Source organism: Trichechus manatus, unplaced genomic scaffold (genome assembly GCF_000243295.1).
Source record: "Trichechus manatus latirostris isolate Lorelei unplaced genomic scaffold, TriManLat1.0 scaffold00203, whole genome shotgun sequence".
In the NCBI taxonomy this organism is placed as follows: domain Eukaryota; kingdom Metazoa; phylum Chordata; class Mammalia; order Sirenia; family Trichechidae; genus Trichechus; species Trichechus manatus.
In genome coordinates, this window is record NW_004444139.1 from 206,904 (window position 1) to 224,723 (window position 17,820).

Genomic DNA, 17,820 nt, shown 5'->3' on the forward strand with positions numbered 1-17,820 from the left:
ATGTCAGAATTTTTCAAAAGTGGCCTCTCTTTGCTGCTTCCTCACTTCCTCCTCCTCGTCCTCCTCACTCAGCTTGTTGCCATCTGACTTCTGCTCCCACGGCCTTTGGTTGGCGGCCAGCTCGGAGGCTCCCTGGTTGCTACATTTGCCAGTGTCTTCACTGTCCCCACACCCTATCCTCTCTGTGGCCCTCAGTACCTGGGCCAGGCCCTCCCTCCCTCCAGGGCTGGGCTGGCCTTCGTCACTCTGCACCTTCGGGTTCTCTGAGTCGCTTCCCTCTCCAACAGTGGCTGGTCTATGTGTAGAGATGGAAAGGAGAAATAGTCCCCAGACTTCTTGCCAAGATCTCGTATGTCCTCTCACATCTCTCCTTTTGTAGCCTGTACTATTGACTCCCTTAGCTTCAGCCGCCACCTTCATGTAAGGTCATGGCCGAGGTCACACCCAGACCTGTGGTCCCCAACCTGACCCCCCTTCAAGAACCTCCCACACTCTCCACTGCAGATCTGGGTCTCTTCCAAGAGCTCACATGGAATCCACAACACACACACACACACATGCACGTATGTGTGAGATCTTGGCCTGATTCTGGTTTCTGCCCTGCTGAGCTGCACCGATCCCCCAAACACCCAAGCTTGATGTCTGCTATTTTTGGGGGTGTCCTGTGAGCTCCTGAAGCCAGCCCCCTCTCATGTTGATGGGGCTTCTGCAGGAGTCCATGCCCTCCTTGTCTTTGCTGCAGGCAGCTCTAGTGGCCAGCCGCCGGCCTCCCTGCTTCTCATCTCCCTTCCATCCTGTCTCTGCTTCCTACCAGACTGGCCAAGGTGGCGAGTGTGTGTGAGCGCGTCGTGTTCCTGGACGCGGTGCCAACAGTGGGAAGAGCCTGGGCTTGGGCAGACCTGGATTCCTGTCCTTGCCCTGGCAACTAGAAGCTGTTGACTTTGGCAAATTCCTTAATCTTTCTGAGGCTCAGTTTTTCATGTGTAAAATGGTGATAACACCTCCTTTAAAAGGGTTATTTGAAAGCTAAATAAGGGAAGTACATAAGTCCCTAAGGCATACAGCAGGCGTTCAATGAATGGTGGCTGTCTTCCTCCCTCCTTAAAGCTGTGCCCCACCAACCGCCTTCTCCTCCACGGCCTTGCTGATCTGATAGAGAACCCCAAGGCTCTCCACCATTTTCTTTTATCCCTTGTTTTTAAGCTCTTCTATTTCTAGGGCATTTATAAGCATTGAACCTGTATTCCAAACCTTAAGTCTTACCCCCTGGGAGAAAATTATTGTTAGTTGCCATTGGAAACCCTATGGGGCAGTTCTACTCTGTCCTACGGGGTCGTTATGAGTCGGAATTGACTCAGTGGCAATGGGTTTGGTTAGGCTCCACCTCTTGGCGACCCCACGTACAACAGAACAAGACATTGCCTGGACCTGCCCCATCTTCATGATTGTTGGTGTGCTTGAGTACACTGTTGTGGCCACTGAGTATTTTCAGTGCCTTCCAACCTAGGGGCTCATCTTCCAGCACTGTATCAGGCAATATTCTGTTGCGATCCACAGGTTTCCATTGGCTACTTTTTGGAAGCAGATCGCCACCAAGCCTTTCTTCCTAGTCTGTCTTAGTCTGGAAGCTCAACTGGAACCTGTCCACCATGGGTGACCCTGTGATATTTGAAATACTGGCAGCATATCTTCAAGTCTCTTCGGAACACGCAAGCCACCACAGTGAGACAAACTGACAGATGGGTGGTCACTGGAAATTCATTTCATCACCTGCAGAGGTGGTGGCTGGCAGGAGCTTTGATGGGAGAGGTACATGCCGTCCATGAACCCTAGGGGTGCTGGGCGCATTGCTGAGGGTCAGATCGGGTGATGGTGTCTTAGGAAAGGTGGCCACCCAGAGCCAATGTCTAGACTCAGGACACGAAGAAGGAGAGATTCCGTATAACTTTTCCATCCTCTGCAAGTCAACGGAATTACACCAGCAGCCTTGGGTCTGAAGGTCGAGTCCTGCGGTAGCCCCCAGCAGGCCAGTGCTGGCCTAGTGGTCACCCTCTCAGTGTGGACACAGTCAGGGGGTCAGCGAGGCTGTGTGTCTAATGCTGGCCCTAAACTCCAGAGCCAGCCCTGCTGAAAACATCAAAAATAAGAAATATCAAAAAGTAGTTGAAGTGCCCACTGAAGAGGGGGTGTTGGCTTTTGCAGAAAGCTCTCTACGTCTCCGAAGGAGGGCCCCCCCATGATATTTCAGGGCCTGGTCTCCACCTTCCTTGGACCAGCTGTTAAGGACAGCCTGGCCTTTGGGTAATAAACACCGTTATTCTGGGTACCGTCACTCACCTGCTGTGGAGACCCAGGCCACCCAGCCACTGAAGCCCCTGGAAGCTCCATCTTGAACACGGGTCCTCGTAGCTCATGTCTGTGGAGTGTGGGGCCTGCTTTGCTGTCTAATTGAGCCTCACAACAGCATCATGCAGGCGGAAGAGCTAGCTCTACCCCCATTTTATAGATGGGCCAACTGAGGCCTCGGAAGTGCTTTGTGTCAAATGCCTCGGCTGCCCTAATGCTACCCATCTTTCTAAGGGTGGTGAGGCTTGATGATACAATTGATATTAATCCCAGCGTGACCAGGCTGGGAGGTGTGCCTGCCAGAGGCTCCTTTTGTTCCCTTTCTGCCTTGGATTCCCATTAAAACTTTAAAGAACAAACTCCAAAAAACTAGCTTCCAGGGATGGAAAGTTGATGGCTATTGTCCAGACAAGGGTTGCTCCTCATTCGATTTGCATCCTTTCCCACTGGAGCAAATTTTGGGTACACCTAAAACCAACTTCTTTTAGACTCTGCGGGCGTGAAGATCTGCCACCTCGCAGAGTCACCTCCAACTCAGAACATGTTGCAGGTAACAGGTGTCTGAGCACCTTGATGGCTGAGACAAAGTACAGGGAGAAGGGAGAGGAGACTCCTTGACCATGAGGGTGCGCAGGTTCTAGAAGGCATTGGTTTTCAAGGGAAAAGGCTCTGTACAGGCCGCAGGAGACGCAAATTCACTTGGTCTGATCAAGTGCCCAAGGCTGTTTAATAACAGGCTTAAAACAAAAATAAGTTTGGTGTCACGTGTACGTAGCCCATGCCACTCCATTGCTGGCCGCCACTGCTGTCAGGGCAGAGAACACGCTGGCATCTGTGGGGAAGTTGGGTTTCACCTGTTACTGTCCTCATCTGTAACCTCTGGAACATTCAGCAGCTGCATGGAGGGGAAATACCTTAATACTTCTTTTTTTTACATGAGCTCTTTTGAAAAACATTTTAAGGGTAGGTATGTTATAGTAGTGGGTGTGGTTAAGTTACATCAGGGACAAGTCTGAACACTGGCCTTGGTCATGGTTTTGGGTCTAGCTTTTCATTTTTATGTGAGGACGAAGTGATGTAAGGAACTCATGTTAAATTGCCTGGAAATGAGTTTGGTCAGGTTGATGTAATTATGAGAACTCCTCACAGCCACGGTTTCCCTTTGAGTTCCCCAGGGGACAGGAGGCATACCTGGGGGACCATGGGTGGGGTTCCCCACGAGGCTCTCCAGAGGCCTGGCGTACTCTGTCCAAGGTGTCCTCTGAGTGCTGGGGCTGGTAGCCGGATCTTCAGTTGCCCACACATCTTTGTTTTCTCTGGGAAAGGGCGGAAGGCAGATGACGAGCAAGGGGGAGTTGAGGCTCATCCATGTGGTGTGCATTCAGCAAGCAGGGGTCTGTCAGGGCCTGCACGCCAGGCCCTGGGCAGGGCACTCAGAGACTTACTGGGTAAATACAGTGAGCAGAACGGGAAGGGTGGGGTTCCTCTTAGCTTTGCACTAAGCAGGGTGACCTTGGACGGGGTGCCGGCAGGCTCCGAGCCTGCTTCTTCTGCTCCAGAATGGAGACACTAGCGCCGTTATGAGGACTCAAAGCACCGCTGTGTGTGAAGCCCTGAGCGCGGTCCCTGGCACAGAGGCCGCGTGCAATCGAGGTTTGCTCTGCTGTTACGATGCAGCCCTGTCCTCGCCCATGGGTAGCTCTGAGGCCAGAGGGCAGGTGGTGGTGCAAACCAGTGCAGAGGAAAGAACAGAGAAAGGAAGGAGCACCTTTCGGGAGGACTTGGCATTGGACCTGAGCTTCAAAAATGAGGGGGAATTTATCCAGAGGAGAAGCAAGCAAGGCCGTGCCAGTAGAGGGACCAACAAAAGCAAGAGGGTTTGAGAGGGCATGGTGTGTACAGGGCACAGCAGGCGTTTTAATCTGGCGGGATGCTAGGTGATGCTGGAGAGCCAGTGAGGAGGCAGGGCTAGCTGGGGAAGGTCACTGGCCAAGCAATGCTTAACCAACCAGCTGCTGTCGAGTTGATTCCAACTCATGGTGACCCCGTGTGGTCATTGTAAAACTGTGCTCCATAAGGTTTTCAATGACTGGTTTTTAGGAAGTAGATCACCAGGACTTTCTTCCGAGTTGTCTCTGGGTGGACTTGAACCACCAACCTTTCAGTTAGCGGTGAGCGTGTTACCCGTTTGCACCCCTCAGAGATTCCAAGCAAAGTTTAAACTGTGTCTTAAAAGCAGTGGGGATTTAGGGAGATTTTAAAAAAAAATACAGAATAGATCGATTATAAAACCATGGATTCTGTTAGCAGAAGTGTTTTTCCTCGACTGAGTTTTTACTACGTAGCCAATAGATGCAAAGCCCAGAAAATACCCTGTTGCAGTCCTTCTTTGACGACGTGACCTCCTGGACATGAGGAGGTGTTTTTTGCTGTTTTGCCTTGTTTGCTTTTGTGGTGGTTGCTGGAAGTGTTCAACGTGCAGTAGAGCACACAGAACAGCAGAAGGAGCCCCGAGTGCCCATCGCCAGGCTCCACCCATCCTCCACCCGGCCTCAGCTTTTGCACAAGAGTGGTGGCTTCAGATTTGTGTTTTTGGAAGCTGACTGGTGGTACTGTAGGGGCCCCATGGAGGCCAGGAGAGCTGGTCAGAGTTGCCTGGCTTAGGTGAGTGATGGTCACGGCCCGAACTGAGACAGAGGGGAGGGAAGAGAGCGAGAGTCGGGAGAAAGTTGAGAAGTAGACCAAATAGGACACAGTGGCCAGCTGACTGAGAGGGGAATGTGGGGGAAGGACATCAGGTGATTCCATTAATCTTGAACAGTTAGAGGGGAGGGAAAGGTTTGGAACAGGGGGGAGTCCAACCACGGCCCTTCAAAAGTCCTGTATGACCTCATTTCGAGATGCTGCTTACCATGCTCCAGCCACCTCGGTCATCTTCCAACTCCTTAACTGCACCAAGCTCTTTTAACCCCAGGGCCTTTGCACATTCTGCTCCCTTTACCTGGACTGCCTGTCCACACACTTCACATCCATCACTGCCCCTCATCTCTTGAGCCCCAGCTTCCATGGCACCTCCATAGGGAGAATCACATGTCCCTACTTGTTTCCTTAATAACTGATCTCCACATGCTTATTGGATTGTTTTCAGCTTCCCTGTGGGCAGGGACTGTGATTGTCTTCTCCACGGATGTATCTTCAGTGCGTAGTGCAATGCTTGACGCATAGTAGGGGCTCAACAGATGCTTGCATTGGGGGATGAATGAATGAATCTGGATGTGGACATTGGCAGAGGGGCTGGGACGAGGAGCTGCACGAAACAGGGCATCATGGAAGGTCCCTGAGCAGAGGAGGGACATCATGGAAGGCGTGCGGAGTAGATCAGAGAGAGAGAGAGACCAGAGTCAGCGAGAGAGAAATGTTACAGGAAGCCAGCCCAGCCCCCAGATTTTACTGCTCAAACCCCATGTGCGTTGCAGGGGGTGCTTATGAAAACTCGGCTAATTCATCAACTGATCGTGGATAAAGAGACTTTTCTGAGCGTTTAAGTTAGAGGCTTAGATTTTAAATATATGCTTTAACCAAAGTCAAGTCAATTAACATGTTCTTGTGTCTGTCCTTCGACATGTGTGAGCGTGTGTGTGTGTTATGATGTGCTGACAGATAGGCCGAAGCTCTATAACCTGAGACGTGCAGGGGTCTGAGGCCCTGGGTGCCGAGCTGCCCCAGAAAACACCGTGTGCAGATGTTTGCAGCTTCAGAAGGAGCCTCGTTGGGTTCACTGGCGCTTTGGTGTGTGGTTCAATGCGCGGTCACCCACTGCGGGCCTGGTCCTGCTCAGAAACTCACACCCTGTCTGGCTGCACGTGACAGTCCCTTTGGAAGTGTCTTCGGGCAGTCCTTCCTCTGTGCAGAAACCTTCCGAAGCTCCCATTCACCTTCCAGGCCCTGCCCACCCACCTTTGCAGGCCTGGGTCCCACTGGAGACTCTCAGCACCTGGCCTGGTGGTCCCTCGCTGCCTGGGGCTCTGCCATACCCTTCCTCCTGGTTCGATTTGCCTAGAATTTCCGCTGCCTCCAATATTTCTATACCCAAGTCTTCTTCGAGGCCTTGCACGTGTCTGAAGCTCTTCCGTGAAGCCTAACTGCTCTGCCCTCACGGGTGTCCGTCTCCCCTGAATGCCCAGGCTGCTTCTGGCCGCCCATTTGCCATGTTGCCATGGAGTTGATTCCGATTTATGGCAACCCCATGTATGTCAGAGCAGAACTGTACTCCATAGGGTTTTCAATAGCTGGTTTTATTGGAAGTAGATTGCCAGCCCTTTCTTCCGAGGAGCCTCTGGGTGGACTTAAACTACAAATCCCTCGGTTAGCGGCCAGGTGTGTTAGCTGTTTGCACCACCTAGGGACTCCTAGCTCAAGTGTGGACCCTCAAAAATGTATGTGGGTTGATTAATTGATTGGTCAATAAGGTTAGTGCATGATCGATAAATTGGTATTATGTGCCAGGCTTAAAAAAACCCACCAATCTGATTCCGAGGTGGCTAGGAAAAACAGTGACTTGGAGAAGAGTGGGATTGTAGCAGTCAGGGTAAACCTGACTGGGAGCAGCTTTGGTGTGCAAACCTGACCGTGTCTTGTCTTTCTTCTCGTCTTTTATCTGTGGAACAGAGAGGTTCGCCCTGGCCCTTTGCTCCTTGGAGGATGCGGCAAGGAAAAATGAGGCGCTTAAGCTAAAAAGACGTAGAGCTATGATCCTTATCTGGCTTCTGATGATCTGAGAGCAGAGACCCCCCCTTCCCCGAGCCAGCCTTTCCGCTGTCTTTACAGAAATACATTCTCTGTGTGTGTGTCTACGACACTCACGTGGACACACACCCACACGTGCGGTCAGAGATCCTGGTTCTGTTTCCTCTGAAAGAGAGCCATGCCATCCACTGCTTGAGGCTTTGTCAAATGGGTAATCCTGGCAGCCGCCAGGCTTGATGCTATTTGCAGCTCTACCAGTTGGTTAGCTCCAGGTGGGTTGCCCAGACGGGGCCACCTGTAACTGCTGGCTTCAGGCCACTGGGCTCTCTCAGCTGCTGTCCCTCCCCAGATGTTAATGTCTGCATCAAATCCCACAGCAGGAAGGGATCCAAAGAGGTCATCTTGTTCTCCCTCCTGCCTTGAGGCAAGACCACACCTAACCAGTCCAGACAGCCAAGGATTGGGCTTTGTCATGGATTGAATTGTGTCTCCCCAAAATATATGGCAACTTGGCTGGGCCACGATTCCCAGTATTGTGTGGTTGTCCACCATTCTGTGATCTGATGTAATTGTCCTGTGTGTTGTAAATCCTAATCTTCACCTGTGGTTAATGAGGCAAGATTAGGTTATGTTAGAGGATTAGGCTGGGATGCAACACCCTTCCTCAGGTCACAGCCCTGATCAGACGTAAGGGGAGTTTCCCTGGGGTGTGGCCTGCATCACCTTTTATTTTACAAGAGATAAAAGGAGACAGAAGTGAGCAGAGGTGGGGGACCTACTTCCACCAAGAAGGAAGAGCCGGGAGCAGAGTGTCCTGTGGCCCCGGGGTTACCATACTGAGAACCTCCTAGACCCAGAGGGAGATTGATGAGGACCTTCCCCCATAGTGGACAGAGAGAGAAAGCCTTCCCCTAGAGCTGGCACCCTGATTTCGGACTTCTAGCTTCCTAAGCTGTGCGAGAGTAAATTTCTGTTTGTTAAAGCCATCCACTTGTGGTATGTTTCTTATAACGGCACTAGGTAACTGAGATGGGCCTGTTGGTGAGACCTGCAGAGAAGCCTCCCCGGGGAACTTGTTCAGCACTTAACAAGCCGTTCCATCAGGAAGCACCTGACACCTCCTTGTTTCCAGCCTTGCTACTACTTGGCCCCAAAGGAGTTTCGGATCTGCTGGTGTGCTGGGGAAATCGCAGGCTGGCCATTCTGCCTGCGGGGGCAGAGTGAGCCAGCAACTCCGAGGGTGTATGGGGCATTTGGAGATTTTGCCACTTGGTCCAATCCTGTCTTGGGGTGTGGGAAGGTGGGGGTGCCGTTAGAAGGCAACGGCATCTTCTAACGTTCCAGGAGCAGCCACTGGCTCGGTAGTGCTCCATCTTGCTGGTGGACGATGCGCCGGGTTCAGAATTCTAACGAGTGCGGGCTCTTGTCCAGGAGGAAATGAAGTTTCAGCAGGAAGAAGTGAGGGCAGAGCAGGAGGATGGGGTCAGCCAGAACTTGCATTGCTTCATTCGACAGATTCTTTGTGAACCCTCAGGGCACGCTCCGCAGGTACCAGGAAGACTTTAGAGCCAGAGGGCTCCCAGGTTCGTGTGGCCTGCTCAGAAGGGCCCCACTCAGGGCAGCAGGGCACAGGGAGGGTCTGTAAACGCCAGCGCGTCAGCAGACGTGTTTCGAACGTGTTGGTGGAGGCTTGCCTGTATGTTGTGGCTCCCAGGTGACTGTGGAAACCAGTGTGCTGCTCCTTTTCCTGCTGTAGCTTCCTGCCGCACGGTGCTCACACCTGTCCCGGCCTGACCTGGAGCAGACGCAAGGTAGAACTGGGGTGATGGTTCATAGAGCCAGCCATACACCATCCCCACCCATGCCCCTGAGTGCCCACCTCGGGCCACTTGGCCCCTGGCTCCTTTCCCTGCCATCTCGTGCAGCCCTGCCGGCACCTTCCTGAAGTGGAGTGTTATCCTGTCTTATAGGCAAGGCTGAGGCTGGTCGTGGTTCTCAGGGGCAGAATTCTTACCCTCTGCGAGGGAGACTGGAAACCCTGGTGGCGCAGTGGTTAAGAGCTATGGCTGCTAACCAAAAGGTCAGCCGTTTGAATCCACCAGGCGCTCCTTGGAAACTCTATGGGGCAGTTCTACTCTGTCCTGTAGGGTCACTAGGAATCAGAATCAACTCAACGGCCACGGGTTTGGTTTTTGGTTTGGATGAGGGAGACCCAGGTTCGATTCCCAGCCAGTGGACCTTACGCACAGCCACCACCCACCTGTCAGTGGAGGCTTGTGTGCTACTATGAACAGGTTTCAGTGGAGCTTACGAACTAAGACAGACTAGGAAGAAAGGCCTGGCGATCTACTTCTGAAAATCCTGTGGATCACAATGGTTCGATCCTGTTGTGCACAGGGATGGCTCAGGGGCTGGCTTGACAGCAGCTAGCAACAGTAACACAGATGAGGCCTATAGCTCCACCAGACCGCACCCATGCAACACTGGGCCGGTCACTGACCTCCTGAGCCTCTGTTTCCTCATCTGTAAAATGGCTGTAGCTCTGCCAGACTCCACCCATGCAACCCTGGGCCGGTCACTAACCTCCTGAGCCTCTGTTTCCTCATCTGCAAAATAGCGGTAATGATAGATTTATGGTCAGGATTCAATGAGATATGACACAATTAATGTCTGTCGTTACCCATTCTTTGGCTTGATTTGATTCAGGAGCCCATGAGCCACGGGCTGAGGCTAGCTCCGAGTTCTGCATGTGGTTGACGGTTGGTATTAGTGAATGATAAGCAAATAAAATAAAATAAAATAAAATCTTTGCATTCTACATAGAACCTGGGATGGGAAGGGATCGGCTGTACTGGCTGGCATGCTTCTCTGACTTACCCTGTTGGAACCTGGGGACTTGAATGAACCCCCGCACCTGTGGCTTGTCAAGACCCTTCTCTGGAGCCCTTTGTAGCACCCTTTCCTGCAGGTGTGGAAGGTGCCCGCACAGGGAAGGCATGGGTTACAGGGCTGCGCTTTGTGGATGGGGAGGTTGAGACGCAAGACTTGGAACGACTTGTCCAAGGAAACACAGAGAGTGAGTGTCGTCTTCATGCCAAAGTCCTCCTACATCAGCCTTGGACCTGGTAGGAGAGGCTGGGGGCACACTTCCTGGGGGGCACTGTCTGCCTTTACCTGGTGAGGGGTGCAAAGGAGCCAGCACCCCAGGACCAAGCCCTGAAGGCCAGAAGGCCAGGGTCAGCATGAGCCCGGGGGGCCGTGGGCCTCTAAGCTGTTGGTCCCGAGAGCGTCAACCAAGGACTGCTCCTTTTTAGCACAGGTCCCACTCAGCTCCTCCTGGTGGTGGGAGCCAGCTTCTCTTCTGTCTGTAGGTGCGCGGGCGTCGAGGGCACGTGCAGGTACGTTGTCAGGCCGGGTAGCGCCTCCTCCATTGGACGTCGACTCCCAGTGTGACGTAGCCTTGGAGCCATCTTGCTCTTTCTTCAGCCCTTGAACTGTAACCTCCTGGAGGGTCATTGGAATCCTCAGTGTCACCCTATGAGGAGCTGAGTCTGGGAGGGCTCTCAGAGGTGGGACCAGCAGGGGCTGAGAATTTTGGAACCCTTCTTGGTGTCGGTTCTGGGGCCTGCTCTGCACCCATCAATGATATTTTAATATCCATCCATATATTTTCATATCACAATTACTAAAATGTCGTTAACTAGGTTACATGCCGTGCACACACCCAGCTTAACAACGATTGAAAACACCAAATTCCACTTGTCAAAAAGCCAGCAGCCCAGCCTCTCTTCTGGCTGAACAGAGGGACCATTATGCTGGAATATTATTTTCTCATGGTTTGGAACCATTACATCAGCCTTGACGTAATAACATTGTTTAACTTCAGAGGCGTATTTATTTTGGTTTGGAGTTCAGATAGTTTAGCTGTTAGCCAGGCATTGAGCAACACCCCCCCCCCCGCACCCCGACAAAGCCACTAAAGTTTGAAATGAACCACTTTGCTGTTCCTCTCGTCCCCTGCCCAAAACAAATACGTTTCAGATCTAGTTCTCATCTCGCGGCAAAGCTGGCAATCTCGGTGCTGACAGATTTTGGAGGCAAGTATGTTTTCCTCTGAAGGTGATTGGCCAACCCGGTATTGACCAGCTGGGTGCCGAGTGGGCAAACAAGCCCCTAAACCCCGTGAGGTTTGGGAATTCCACCAGCAGTTTCTCTGAAGACAGCTTGGGATCTTTTCACTGCTCCTCCACAAGCTCGGCTCTCCTGAACTGGGTTTGGATGGAGAAGCTACCAAGCACGCGATGAGGGCCTTCCAAATGTGTGAGCACAGGGGCTGGGGGGCTCTAGATGAGAGCCCTTGAGTGCCCAAACAGTTGCCATCAAGTGGACTCTGACTCTTGGTGATGCCAGGTGTGTCGGAGTAGAAATATGCTCATAGGGTTTTCAGTGGCTAATTTTTTTGGAAGGAGATCTCCAGGCCTTTCTTCTGAGATGCCTCTGGGTGGACTTGAACCTCCAACCTTTCGGTTGGCAGCCGAGCGCGTTAGTAGTTTGCACCAATCAGGGACTCCTGTAAGTGCCCCCATTAACCCGTTGACGTTGAGTCGATTCCAACTCATAGCGACCCTATAGGACAGAGAGGAACTGCCCCATAGGATTTCCAAGGAGCAGCTGGTGGATTCCAACTGCCAATCCTTTAGTGAGCAGGCAAGCTCTTAACCGCAGCGCCACCAGAGGGTTAAGTGGAGGTTTTCAATGTTCTTCTCAGTTTCAGTCCCTAGAGGACCCACAGAGGTGGAAGGGCTATGACATCCGGGCAATCTCCTCTCTGTTGGAATGCAAACTGCTGGAGAACTAGGAATTGTTGAAAACACTGTCTTCACCGAATATCGGTGACCCCTGAAGCTGGGCACTGGGTGCATGGGGGTTCATTAGAACCATTCTCCCTATTCTCACGTGTTTGGAAATTGCTATAAGCAAATGAAAATAAAATAACATCCTGGCCCCTATGGTCTTTGCATGCAGAGGGGGACCTAGGGCGCGGAGGTCAGAGGCCAGGCACAAGGCGGGAGGGCAGGTTCCGAAGAGCACAGTCTGCCTGTAGGCAGGAAGACGGAGCAGTGGAGCGCCGTTTAAGGTAGACTAAATGGGACGTGGTTGTTGAGGTGTTTTTGCTCAAAGGGGTGATTTTGGGTCTCTGGGGCACTGTGCAGAGAGGATTCCACGGTAGGCTGGGAGGCCTCCTGTCACCTTCTGCCCCCAAACACATCAGGAGGGAGCGGTGTGTCCGTGGTGCGTCTAGCGCCTCAGCTCGGGGAGGTGAGCTCCTGCGTCCTTCCGGCTGGTGGCTCTCGGTCTCCACCTACATAGAATCACCTGGGCAGCTATTAAACACCCCAGTGCCCAGGCAGTGGCCCCCCAGTGACACAGGACTCTCTGGGGGTGGTTCTTAAGGCTCCCCCGCTCTCAGGCGCAGCTGGGATGAGAGCACCCGTCTGACCTCTGCCAGACTGTGTTGGCGTCAGAGTTGCCGGCACCACCCCAGCAGGGCTGAGGAATGGGGCAGCGTCCTTCCACAGAACTGTTCTCTGTGTTAAACTGCATTAAATGTCACGCCACGTAGATGTAGATTGGGTTGCTGCAAGTTCGGTGTCCCTGGGTGGTGCTTGGCTGCTAACCAAAAGGGTGACAGTTCGAGTCCATGCAGAGCCACCTCTGAAGAAAGGTCTGGTGATCTACTTCCAAAAATCAGCCACTGAAGACCCTGTGGAGCACAGTTCTACTCTGACCCATCACCATGATTTGGAATCAACTTGATGGCAGCTGGGTTTTTTTTTTTTGGCCTCACTTTGAAGTAGTATTTCTCCGACGTGAGAATTTGTCCATCCGTAACACAGATTCCCGTTGGTGCAGAAACAATCGCTCCAGCCAGTGATTGGTGACCCCTGTCCAGGCTGTTGTGGTGAGGGCGCACGGCTAGGGGCGGGAGAAGACAGAAAGGAGGGGCTCAGTGGCCTTCACACTTTCTTGACCTTAAACTCAATGTAACAAACCCATCTGACATTGCAGTGCCCCATGCAAGTCCACAAGAATATATAAACATAGACATAGGCACCACCAAAGCAAGGGTTTCAGAAATAACATTTACCTTTTTATGCGTGATGTTTCTATTTTCTATTATATTCCCTTTTATTGCATTTAAAAATATAGGTCCTCACCCCCTAAATTGAATTCCTGACCCACTGCAGTGTGAAAAGCCTGCTGGAGGCCGTTAGCAAAATGAATTCCAGGTCTACGTGACCACGGTCCTCCGCCAATGGCTGCGCGTGGGGCCGTGTGCCTCTTCTCCCTGACCTTGTGCGTGCTGGAGAATTTCTATAAACAAGTTAAAGCAAAATCAAACCCTGGTGCAGTCATCTTTGGACAGCTCCTTCCTCTTCTATACCCGGGGAGATGGAAAAAGAGGACAGGCAGAAGAAGGAGGGGTGGGTGATGCCTGTGGAAATCCAGGTCAGGATGTGGAAATGACTCACCCCAAGTCAGGGATCCCTGGTTCAGAGGCAAAAAGAGACAAGAGGGGACAAAACCTTTGCCGTCAGTGACCAGTCCTGCAGAACTGAGATGATGCAGGTGACTCTCCCCGGTACAGTGACTTGCTTGCACCCAGTAGGAATTCAGTGTAGCTTTGCTGGTTCTGAAATGACTCCTGTGACTAAATGGAGTGCCCAGCCTTGACAGCCAGTGGTTTCAACAAGAAGTCTGAGCCCTCACCTGTCTCGTACCCACCCTCTCTGGGGACCTTGGGGAGCAGGGATGGATCTGGTGATCTACTTTGGAAAATCAGCCACTGAAAACCCTATGGAGCACAGTTCTACTCTGACACCCATGGGGTTGCCATGAGTTGGAATTGACTTGATGGCTTTCCTCTAGAGGAAAACTGTTGGAAAGCGTTTCGTAGCTTGTCCTCTTTCTCGTCAGCTGTTCTCTCTGAGATGAGGGCAGTGGTGTTTCCCTGGTAGGATCCTCACCTTCCATGCAAGAGACCCGGGTTCCATTCCTGGCCAATGCACCTCATGCGCAGCCCCACCTGTCTATCACTGGAGGCTCGTGTGTTGCTATGATGTTGAACAGGTTTCAGCAGAGCTTCCAGACTAAGAAAGACTAGGAAGAAAGGCCCGGTGATCTATGTCTGGAAATCAGCCAATGAAAACCCTATGGAGCATAAGGGTCCGATCTGAAACTGAGCATGGGCAGGACTGGACAATCGTTTGATGGTGTTGTGCGTGGGGTCACCATGAGTCAGAGACGGCTCCGTGGCAGCTGAGAATGGCAACCTCCATGTCACCAAACCCCGGGGCGAATCCCTGTTCACACCATACCTGACCGCTCAGCAGCATCTGGCACTTGCCGCTCCCTCCGTCCACAGCGCACTTGTCTGGTTCCCGCCTCCGTCGCTGGCTGTTGCCTTTCTGCCTCCTCTGCTGGCCCGCCCACCTCGAAGCTGGAGCGCCCCAGGACTCAGCCCTTGGCCCTCTTCTCTGCTTTATCCACACCCTCTCCCTGGTGAACTCACCTAGCCCCTCGCTTTCAAAAACATCTCTCTGTTCAGTAAAAAGACCAGACTTAACGGTCTGACTGAGACTGGAGGAACTCCAGAAGATATGGCCCCTGGACTCTCTGTCAACCCAGAACTAAAACTTTCCGAAGGCCAACTCTTCAGACAAAGATCAGACTGGACGATGGGACATAAATGATACTTATTAAGAGTGTGCTTCTTAGCTCAAGTAGACACATGAGACTAAATGGGCAGCTCCTGTCCAGAGGTGAGATGAGAAGGCAGAGAGGGTCAGGGGCTGGTTGAATGGACACGGGAAATCCGGGATGGAAAGGAGGAGTGTGCTGCCACAGTACAGGGAGAGCAATTAGGGTCACATAACAACGTGTGTATAAATTTTTGTACGAGAGACTAACTTGAATCGTAAACTTTCACTTAAAGCACAACAATAAAATAAAATAAAAACAAGCACAGAAAACATCTCTCTGCTGGCAACTCCCAAATCTGTGTGACCTCTGCCCGGAACACCAACAACCCGCTCAGCAGCCCCCATTGGTGCTGAAGGGGCCCCTCAAAGTGGACACGTTCAAACAGAGCTTTTTACTGACCCTCACTTCCCTTCCTACCTTTTCCACCCCTATGGGAAGATGGGGCCACATCTGCTTAATTACTCAGCCCCCAAACCTGGGATCCGTCCCTGATTCTCTCTTTCCCTCACGTCCACACCCAGCCTGTCCGCAAGTCCTGTCAGCACTGGCTACAGAGCAGAAGCCAAATGCAGCCGCTTCTCACCACCTCAGCGAGAAGCGCCTGTCCAGCCACCATCTCTCACCTGCAGTATTGCAACAGCTGCTTCCCTGATTCCAGTCTATGGTCCACCCGCAGCCAGAGTAATCTTCTCGCTGCGCAAATCGAATCCCATCAGCATGTGATAAAACCCTCTAAAGCCTTCTCATTGCACTTAGAACAAAACGCAGGCTCCGTATCGCAGCCCACGCGGGACAGAACGTTAGCTGCCCACCCGATGTTTATTCTGTGCTTATTACTTTGTTTGAGCCCTTGTTCTGCGAAGTACCAGCGAAATGTCTGTATTTCCCAGCCTCTTTTACATTTTTGTTATTGTTACTTATTGTTGAGTTGGTTCCGACTCATAGCAACCCCATGTGTGCAGAGTAGAACTGCTCCACAAGGTTTTGTAATCGGATCGCCAGGCCTTTCTTTTGAGGAGCCTCTGAGGGGGTTTAAATCGCCAGCCTTTCGCTTAATTGTCCAGCATTTACCCATTCGGGCCATCCAGGGACTCCTCCTTCACACCTAGGGCTGGCCGATGAGATAAAAGCAGAGTTGTTGAGTGGGGTTGCTCTTAAGCAGGGAGCTGACTCAGCTTCTCCTCCTTCCTCCTGCTACAAATGGAGCCCTGGTGGCGCAGTGGTTAAGAGCTTGGCTGCTAACCAAAAAGTCAGCAGTTCAAATCCACCAGGTGCTGCTTGGAAGCCCTATGGGGCAGTTCTACTCTGTCCTATAGGGTGGCTCTGAGTCAGAATCGATGCAATGGCAATGGGTTTGGTTTTTGGTTTTGACTGCTTGAAATGGAGATGTGATGGATGATGCTCCAGCAGCCATCTTGTGATCATGCAGCAACCTTCATGATGGAAACTTCACAGTAATATGGTGGAAGAAAGAAGGAGCCTGGATCCTTGATGACCGTGGAGCCACCAGTTCAGGCCTGGACTTCCTAATTCTGGGCTTCTCTTATACGAGAAATACCTTATGTAAGTCACTGACTGGGGCTAAATCTAACCTGCAAGAGTAGGACTTGCCAAGCTCACTGTGATCTGCCCTGTCCCTCTGCTATGTCCTGCAATCACTGTACCCTTGCTTTACCATGTTCCAACCACGCTGGCTCTCCTTCTATGTCTTCAACATTCTCAGCTTAGTCCCATCCCAGAGCCCTTTCCCCAGACCTCTGCGACCACTTCGTTCTTCTCCTGCAATCTCACCTCCTCAGAGAGGCTTTCCTGACTTACGCAGCCCCCAACCAGTCCACTTCTCATTAACCTCCTTGTAACAAATTCATGGTGCTTTTCACTCTTTGAACTTTGCTTTAAAAAAAACCTGTTTGGTTTTTTCCATTTTGCCCCCTTAGATTGTAAAGTCCATGACAGACATTTTGTCTGTCTTGCTCACTGCTCTATCTCCAGGGCCTGGTATATGATAGGTACTTAATAAATACTTGTTAAATAAACAAACGGACTACAATGACTTGTCAGAATCGTTTTTGGGAGAAATTAGTCTTGGATGTTGCCATACATCCCAGAATCCTTTGTTACCATATTTGAAAATAGTTCCACATGCCCTGTGGCTCACCGGTGCCCCACCGGGCCGCGTGACAGACGCAGGAACATGAAGACAGCGCAGCCCCAGACCCGCCCGAGCCTCAGAGGCAAGGCAGCCTGAGGAGAGGGCATCTGCCTGAGGAAACAAGGCCGTCCGTTCATCCCTGAGCTCTTGAGCAGTCAGTCCAGAGGCTCGCGGTCCCCAGAGACTGCCCCCCGGCCCCCCAGGCCCTCTCGGGGGCTGCTGCTTGTGGGACGTTCTGGAGACAGCCACCCCATCGCTTCTCAGCACCTCTCCTGTAAACCTCTGACGAACAGCGGGCTGTGCCCTCTGTCCAGCCTCATTCTGCAGACCACACTTCCTTTCTGTCTCCTGGCAAAGTCACTCCAGGGGTGTCTGGGAAGCACTTTCTTTCTTGTGGCTGTGGGGATGCAGGAAAACCAAGTGTGCCTGGGCAAATCCACAGGCTTTTCCGCACAAGGGATCCAGTGGGCGGGGGGCAGTGTCCACCCCACCATGAGAAGGTCTGGTCTCCAGTGTCAGACATGCCCGGGGGGAAAGGTGGTCCTACTGCTAAAGCCTGTCGTTCTCGACTCTTCTTTCTCCCCCACTTTCTTCTCCAACCAATCACAAACGCCTCTGAATTCTGCCTTCTAAGTATCCCCTGGAGTCAGCAGTAAATTTTTATAGGGCAGAAAAGGGCCTTAATATTGAGTTTCCATTCCTTATAGGGTTGCTGTGAGTTGGAATCGACTTGACGGCAACAGGTTGGGTTCTTTGGTCTTTTCTAATCTTATTGGCAAAAGCATCTGAGACTGGTCACTGTGGTCCTGTAC

The 17,820-nt window shown here is 52.0% G+C and overlaps 1 protein-coding gene across 1 annotated transcript in view; it reads left to right on the forward strand.

The window, feature by feature from the left end:
• The first annotated feature begins 3,926 nt into the window (after positions 1–3,926).
• Positions 3,927–17,820, forward strand: part of INHBB (inhibin subunit beta B) — a 28,612-nt gene continuing 14,718 nt past the window's right edge. Inside the window, exons 1-3 of the mRNA XM_004388014.1 lie at positions 3,927–4,197; positions 10,061–10,217; positions 10,464–10,490. Of these exons, the coding sequence (XP_004388071.1) occupies positions 3,927–4,197; positions 10,061–10,217; positions 10,464–10,490 (455 nt within the window). The remainder of the gene's footprint in view (positions 4,198–10,060; positions 10,218–10,463; positions 10,491–17,820) is intronic.